The sequence below is a fragment of the Pocillopora verrucosa genome, chromosome 13 (assembly GCF_036669915.1).
Source record: "Pocillopora verrucosa isolate sample1 chromosome 13, ASM3666991v2, whole genome shotgun sequence".
NCBI classification, from domain to species: Eukaryota; Metazoa; Cnidaria; class Anthozoa; order Scleractinia; family Pocilloporidae; genus Pocillopora; species Pocillopora verrucosa.
The window spans coordinates 16307823-16316450 of NC_089324.1; the positions used below are offsets into that span (position 1 = coordinate 16307823).

The 8628-nt window shown below is 33.6% G+C and overlaps 1 protein-coding gene across 15 annotated transcripts in view; it reads right to left on the reverse strand.

The window, feature by feature from the left end:
• The window catches only part of LOC131794744 (kalirin), a 99690-nt gene that overhangs the window by 70118 nt on the left and 20944 nt on the right, over nt 1–8628 (reverse strand). For 12 of the 15 annotated variants that reach the window (XM_066160191.1, XM_066160190.1, XM_059112293.2 and 9 more), the window contains 2 exons: nt 3439–3552; nt 1859–2254 (listed from right to left, as the gene is read on the reverse strand). In XM_066160191.1, coding sequence (XP_066016288.1) covers nt 1859–2254; nt 3439–3552 — 510 coding nt within the window. Of the gene's footprint in view, nt 1–1858; nt 2255–3438; nt 3553–5366; nt 5431–8481; nt 8617–8628 lie in introns of those variants that run through there. The other 3 variants (XM_066160193.1, XM_066160192.1, XM_066160194.1) reach the window with 3 other exon arrangements.

An 8628-nucleotide genomic window follows, 5' to 3' on the forward strand; every position in this document is an offset into this window, starting at 1 on the left:
ACCACAGGATTCACTTAATTAACCAAGGAGGGTTTTTAAACATCGGTAAAAACCTCAAAATGCCACTTTACTACATTTTCTGAGAGCCATTTAAGTGTTAAGATTTTATTTTGATGTTCTTATCAAAAGTATTTAAATTTATGACATCAAAGAAGAGTTTGTATCTATCAAATTATCTTTGGGCAAATAATTTTCTAAAGTTACTAAGTCTAGGCAGAATTTTTTGAACAAGTACAATGATAAAAAGGAAAAAAAATAGTGCACCTAGCTGCATACACTCTCATGCTAAAAAGTTTCCTCTATAGAAAATAAGTACAATTTTTTCATGTATTTCAAAATACTGAATAACATCAAATTTTTAAGGAAAACTTTTCCCAATGATGGCTGCAAAAATGAATTTATAGAATAAAAGAATTCTTTCCTTTATTCTCTAAATTGACCACTTATCACAACAAGCCTGTTGTTTTGGTGTTTGAAATTTATATTATCTACCATACAGTTTTCACAAGCTGTTGCAGACCAGAGACGACAACAACAAAAGAAAAGCCTTATCACAAGGTATCTATACACAATAAATTAAGCCCCAGGCAATCTCCAAGATTAAAAGCCATTTTCTACGATCAGAATCTTTAGAGAACATGACTGTGCAATTACATACAATGGTACAAAACTAAACCTGTGTCAAGAAGCCTTTGATGTAGAGAGAAACACAATCCATTTGCATGCATCGACACAAAAAAATTACTGAAGCTACCTTGCAAATTAAATGTCAGGCTTCCTAATTGTCCCACTCAACTGTCTAGTAATTAAGTATTACGTCAGCAGCAAATTTCTTTAATCAGGAGTCATTGCACGGAGAAACTCTACTTTATATCAAAGCAGTACACTTCATTTGAAGTTTAAACTATGGTATGGACAGCCCACCTCCTGAGAACCACATGCACTTTTCAAAGATGTTAAGGCACAAATAGAGTGCTTTTCTTATTTAAAAACTTCTTACTCAGAAGCCACAGAGCGCTGTTTATAAATTGGCCATGAGAAGCATAAGGGATGGTATAGTTATGTTGTGATAGTGATAACGTCATGCTGTTGAAAAAATGGTTGGGTTTCTATAACTTTTTTCCCATTGGCTGTGAAGGTGTAATGAGGAGCTGTGCCCAGGAAGAGCAGTAAGGCAGTAAACATTGTATTGCAAGTCCAACTGAAAGAACTGTACATTTTTCCACTTTTAAACATCTGACTCACTCAATGTCTCTAAATAAACATATTATTTTAAACTGAAAATCTGTGAGACCAGTGACTACATTGTTGTTGCTAAAAGTCAATAAAAACAATAGCATACAAAGCAATTCCTTCTAGTGTATTCCATAGCCTAATCCTCATAATTTTCTTCTGTCAAAATACCAAAATAAAAATGTGCTCTGATGATTCTGGCTTGTTTTGATGCTGCTGATATACATCATTACCAAAATGTCAGCTGAAGTTTTGAAATCACTTGGTCTATTTCAGTTGATGGTCTTTCCACATAACTTAATAAAAATTTTCAACTAGAACAAATGAACTGAATCGTAATATTTCTGTGAGGATTGATAGCCCTTAAACATGTACACCAGAGAAGGAAATTTAACCCCAAGTCATGCTTCAATTTGCATACTGCTGAATTTTAATAGTGAAGTATACCCATATCATGAAGAACAAAGGAATACCTTAATGGAAATAAGAAGTGGGTTGCAATCGCTTGAGAAAAAAAATGATGCAAACAAGAGATGAATTTTCAGCAAATGAGGAATTCAAGGATAAGGAACAAATAATATTTTGTACAGATTTTCAAATACAATCTGTCAAAAAATGTCTTTACCTTCTCAGCATCTTGTTGGAAAACACGGTACTGGAAACACTGATCCAGTCTCATCTTCCGCAAGTTCCATAATTCCCTCAACTTTTGCCTCTTGGTATGCAAGCCTTCCACTAATTCCTGTATCTGTAGCTCTGCTTTCTTCACATCATCCTCTGTTAAACTATCTTCAGAATCTTCATAGCTTGGATTTTTTATAGTATTGCGAATTTTTTCCCCCTCCTCTTGCAATAATTCCACAGGTGCTTTGATAATCCATTTTTTCACATGTTGATTGTGCTTAATTTGATCTTTGAGACCCTCAAGAGTATCAGAAAAATCTTCCTTGTCTAAGCCATCTTGAATTTCTTCTAACTTGGCTAATAACGATGAGGCCTCATACAGAAATTTTTCCAGTGCCTGAAAGAGAAAAAGCGATACCTTATACATATCGTCAAAACTCTTCATCAAACAACAGCCAAGCTCATGCGGCATGATTTTATTTCTTTATAACCTCAATAAACATGTACTGAAAATGGTTTTGACAGCATACTTTTTGTCACTATTTACCATCATGTTTTAATCATATTTGTTGGTACAACTGATTTGATTTTGGGAAGATAAGACCTAGTGTTATTTTCCCAATGCCTGTCCATAGGTCTCCTTCACCTGTTACTACGGAATATCTTGTTATAAGCCAAAGCCCATTATCCAATCAATTAATCTTATCTGTTTAATTAAATTCAAGTGAGTCTACAGAATACAAATCAGTGTTTCAGGGAGATAAAAGAATCCAATTTTCTCTTTATAAAATATGAAAGAATTTATCTTAAAAACCAAAGAAATTCAAAGTAACCTCTGCCAACATAACACTAACTGCAGTTTAGTTGTGAATTGTCAGAAGAATAAAACAGGATATTGTAACTTTCAGCTGTGTGTCAACAGGTGGTATTGATCTCAGGCCTGATATCAAACTATCTCCCTTATTTTATCAGTATTACATCAGAAATTCAGTCAATTTGCTTTTTCTCATATATAAAATGCAAATTCACACACAAAAGTATAAAAGAGGACTGCAAACTTGGATACTTGTCTAAATCAGGAGGAATATTGGACTTCTTCATAAAAAGACATTCAATTTGATCACCCAAAAACCACTTAAATTATTGCAACTGTTTTTGCTAATTTCAGTCATATCTCATATAGGAATTGACAATAACAATAATATAACATCTCATTAACTCTGAGGAGAAAATCAAAACATTCATAGGATATTATGATCTGCAATGTACTTGAAACTTTTCATTGCTTGTGATATTCATTGGAAACCTCTGTAATGATGTACATTTTTCAATACCATGAATATACCAAGCCAACAAATGATGAGAGAGGAGAGAATATCTACTGAAAATTGGGAATTCCTTTCAAGAAATACACCAATAATATTTTTTAAGTTCTAGAAATTTACGAACCACATAGATGCCCACAATAAAGACACGCAACCTCAAAAGAACCATTAACCAATAACACGCATCTGCATCTAAGGTAGAGATTGGCCAGTTGGTTGGTAAGATTCTAAGCCTTTGGTAAAGTTTGTAACTCACCATTCGCATGTTGATCCACTTGGAATGATCATACTTAAAGGTACCTCCCAGATCTAAAGTTAGCTGATCAATGTCGATAAATTTTGTGAGACCATCCAGAGATGTGAGGGCAGTCTAAAATGAAATATCACATTTTTCAAATTACCATGTGATCATCGTCTCAGTAATTAATTACTACAACGAAACAATTCAAAATTAAAGGTATGCTGTAATACCTCTTTAAAACTGAGTTCAGGGTCTACATGGTAAGTTATGGGCTGAGGTTCCGTAACTTACAGTGTAGGCCGAGAAAACAGGGATAGTAAGATAAATATGTGATCTCTCAGTTCAAATAGAGGGGGAGATTTCAATACAAACAAACATTTTAATTTAGCAGTATAACAATGTGCACTTTGATTGGTCAGCCATATTTCACTGACCAATCATAGTGCACCCTGCAACTGAGAGATAAAATAATAACATGTAAAAGTCATCAATAGATAATTCATTTCACTTTCAGCTTGAGGTAAAAACATTAATGTGAATTGTTTACAAGGTGCACAAGTCAATGTCTAGGAAAAAAAACAATTTAACATGAACAGTGTAAATATAAAGGAGAGAAGGAAGAAAGGGAAAAAGGAAGGATAAGTGAAAAATGGAGTTTTTTTTTTTTCAACTGGACTTTGTTCTGCTCTTGTAAATAACAGGTGCACATCTAACCCACCAGAAGTCTTTTTATATCAGTTATATTAAGTATTATAACATAGCTGGCAGAGCCGTGCAATCAAATTCAGTATACATAAGCATGCTTAAAATCCCGATAGTGTACCCTGATTGTGTGAGCAAATCACTTCTCCTGAAATTTTTTTTTTCATGTGAGCAGCCATTGTTAGCCCGGGGAAAAACAATATATTTTGCAACAATAATGGATACAAACAGAGACTCAGCCCACCAGTCCCAAAACGAAGACAATTTTTGGGCTAGAGTTGAGGCAGAAAAAGAGAAAAACAACGGAAAAGGAGACTCGGCATCAGCGCCATCATGATTGCTTCACTGTCCGACTAGCTACGTTATAAAACTATTGGTTCATGCTTTTAGCCGTGCACTATCGAGTTATGGAGCACATGGGAAGTTTGGAGAGCACCCAAGAAGCATAAGAGTCGCCCAAGGCAATAGCCGAGGGAACCTCTAGCTTCTTGAGTGCTCTCCAAACTTCCCATGTGCTCCATAACTCAATAGTGCACACTAAAGCATGAACCAATTGTTAATTAGTTCAAGAACAAATATGTTCCAACTAACAGCATCTACATATAAACCTTAGTTTACAGAACATATCAACATGAGTTACTATAAACAGAAATTTTAGTGGTAAGTATCAGCTATTGTTCAATTTTCATCATACATTTACCTTGATTTACGAGTGGTAATGCGTAAAAGTGAATTTATAACATAGAAATATAAAACTTAAATTTAGCATAGAGTTGAAAGAAAATTAAACATAAAATGAACTTGATCTGTGGTGTAGTGACACCAAAAATCAAATAGCATGTATTTTACTATTATGCAATGAAATATGTACAACCAACAGTTACTATAAGTAACTTGTCATCATCACTATGCTGAAACCAACATTCAAAATTCTTCACCAGATAGAAAAACCTCAATCTTTGTACCTATTGTAGTATTCAGAACTTGTAGTCAAATCCCAATAGCACATACAAAATACATCACGTATTATCTCCACAATGTGGAGATTATGACTACACCCACTTAAAAAATAACTCCTTTTCATGCCAAAGATATCCCACTTTAAGGAGATTACAGATTAAATCTAAGTTTTAACATCAATGTTCAATTTAAAGCAACAAGACATGACACACAACATTACGCACAAACCATCGAAAATAAAATATCACACCACAAAAAATAAATAAAAGTCTGCACAATACCATATTTCTTACAATGCTGAGAAAAATATGAGAGGATACATGATGTATAAAGCCTAGCTGGAGGATACACCAACATTAATCCAAGAGAGATCATATGATACACATCAAACATCATCACATGCCTTGAGAAAGACATCACTAAAATCAAAGGAACACATAATCTCTGGTGCAAATCATTTTTCATTTAACAAACATCACCTGCAAAGGTTAATTTTGATAATATGCAAAGAAGGCTAAAAAGAGAAATTGGGGAAAATCTAGCCTGATTGATTATTTTATAAATTGTGAACAGCCAGCAAAAAACCCTGCTGTGCAATCAATTGTTTCCAATATTTAGTGGCTAGTGGGTCACAACAATAACCAAAATGTTGAGACACATGCTGGGAAAGTCTGAAAACACTTTTAAAAATTAACCTTATCCTCATGGAAGAAAAACAAGTTTTTTTATATTTTTGCTTTCTACTTTCAGTGAACCTTTGGAAAGCTCAAATTAAGAGAATGGTAACCATGGAAATGGAACTGTGGAAAGAATCGGTAGAAAATTGATTTCTACACTTTTGAGCAGGTGCTTCATGTAATCAACTGCACACTATTTTGAAAACATACTTTTTAAAAAAACCTACAACTTAAGCTCTCCAAAAGGACTCCTTTTTAAAGATACCTACATTTCACCCAAATCTATCCGTGCGTAATACCTCAAACTCTCTAGGAAAAAGAGTGTGACTTTCAATTGGAAGGATATGACAAGAAATCAACTCCTGTGATAATGATTCATTCAAAAGAGTTCAACTTTAATGAACAACTGGATGTTCCAAGTAATTACAGAGTTTAAATTTCTTCCCAGTCATCTCATTTAGACTTAAAGAGAAAAATTAATCTGAACAGGAATTAAACCCTAGCCATCATTTACCCTAAACTGATAAGATCTTAGGCCCCTACTGCATTTCAACTAAATTGTTACAGTCAACAACAAACAGTAGAGTGGTAAACAGGATGAGGGCCACATTCTCCATACTGTCCTCTATAGAATGTCTAAGGTGCTGACAAGGAGAATTTGTTTGACAATCACGAGCTAGTCAGTGATCATTTCTTTTATTCTCAGAACCTTAATTTTTGATTCCATAGCAGTGATGTAAGGAGAAATCACATGCTAGTCAGTCCTAGGAGTCAAAGGGTCAAAAGAAGATATCCATCACAAAAACTGTAATATAGGTTCCACCAAACAATACCAAAAAAAAAACAACAAGGAAATTCTTTAAAAATATAACTGCCTTTTCAATTATTACAATTCCAACCTGGAAATAAAGTAGTGCACATCACTTAATAAACTGAGTTTGGCAAAAGCTTAGTGCCCGATCTTGTCCAGGCAGTTGGTACAGCAAAGTACATATAACTTGACACAACAAAGTACATATAACTTCACAAAGCTACATTGCCTTCAGGTCAGTAAAATATATTTTGGGACTTAAAAAAAAAATCCTTACAACCTTAACACTCAAATGTACACCTTGACAATACATTTATAACAAATGCAATTAAACAAGCAAGAAATGATCCTTACAGGTTTTTAGCAATTGCAGAAAAGAAGCCTTAAAGACTCAGGGTTTGACAGATGCTGAACCCCTGCCTCGCAGACTCTAGTTGGGAGCTGATTGTCACTTGTGAGATTTCCGTTGTCATTTCTGGACATAATTCACATGTATGTGTGACAAACCAACAAATTCAAACTCAATCAAATCATCAAAAAAATCATATCAGTATGTTTACTTAAAAAGGTAACTTTGCCCTTAAGATAAAAAAAATTGTACCTTTAAGGAGGTGATACCAAAAATATCTTATCTGGATTTATTAGGGACTGTACTATATTTCATAATAAATTCTTATTACATGTAAAATTTGATGCCTAACAACCAAAGAATAAATTTTGTACATGCAAGATATCATAACTGTAAAGAGTAACTAGACAGAAAAAAATTATTTCAGAGTGAAATTTTATTTAATTAGACCATGTGTTCAAACAGTTTCTACATACTGGTATACACTGCACCAAAAAAGACAAACACCCAGGTCTAATAAACTTAAATCTGTGTATTGAGCAGAAGAATTTGCAAAAATCACAATTTGAAAAAATGTTAAATCACCCCATTTAAAAGCTTGAACATCAAAGAGATTGTCAGATTGGAAAGTGTTGTCACAAACCAGCTGGTGGAAAATATCTATTGTGCCACGAACCAGTAATTATCATAATTGAAATTTTACTGATCTTTACAACCAAGAAACCATCAAGATATAACTTATTTTTGTAATGAATAGCTAAAAAAATACTTACTTCAAAAAAAACTTGCACTCACAGAATTGTGCATGACATGGATAAAATGTTTGCCTCACAAAAAAATGAGTATTTAAGCATTGATATTCTGAGTGCTGATCAAATGTTCACCGAAAGAAAAATTTCAAAGTGAAATTTAGTGGACAAATTAGTCATAAGCCATTGAGTTTGCAAATGTTCCTAACATTGAAAAATCCATGTTACTGAATGAGCCTAGAGATAAAAAATATTACAAAATTGAACATAACATGAACCTTTGATTAAAATGCAATGCCTGTTTGAAATTTAAATGTGTGGAATATCTTAGGGAAATGAAACAGGTCTTGGAGGTCATCAAAATACACTGTGTTGCCCTAGGGCAACTGTCATGACTTACACCGGTTGCAAGTTAAACATAGATTGTTCAATAACTTGTATTTATAACACAACAATACAACAGAACACTCCATCGAGTGCAAACCTTGTATGTCATTCTAAAATGCCAAATGACCGTCATAATGAAATCTTATGGCAACAGGACAGGCAAACACAGTTTGAAAATACACAACATTTCATCACCATCAACAAAGGACTAGGAAAAATATTTATAAACAGAGGAACATGGCTTAAACATACTGCAAATGGAAAAAGTTCATTTGAATTTGAATAATTTAAGTAAAACGAAACTCTGAGTAACACAAAGTGAATAGTAACTTTCGATTGATAAGTCAGAAAACGAGAGTATACAGAAAGAGTGATAAAATATCTCTCTGTTTACTATTTGTAGATGAGTCATGCTCCACTAACCTGAAGAACACATTATAAAATCTTAGGTGCCTTGAAGACTCCAAACATATGTGTTTATGTGTACCAAACGATAAATAACTTGACAGTGAATAAATTTCTGCCCAATTTGCCCCAGAAATAAAGTGGTCAGCAACAGTAGTAGGATTG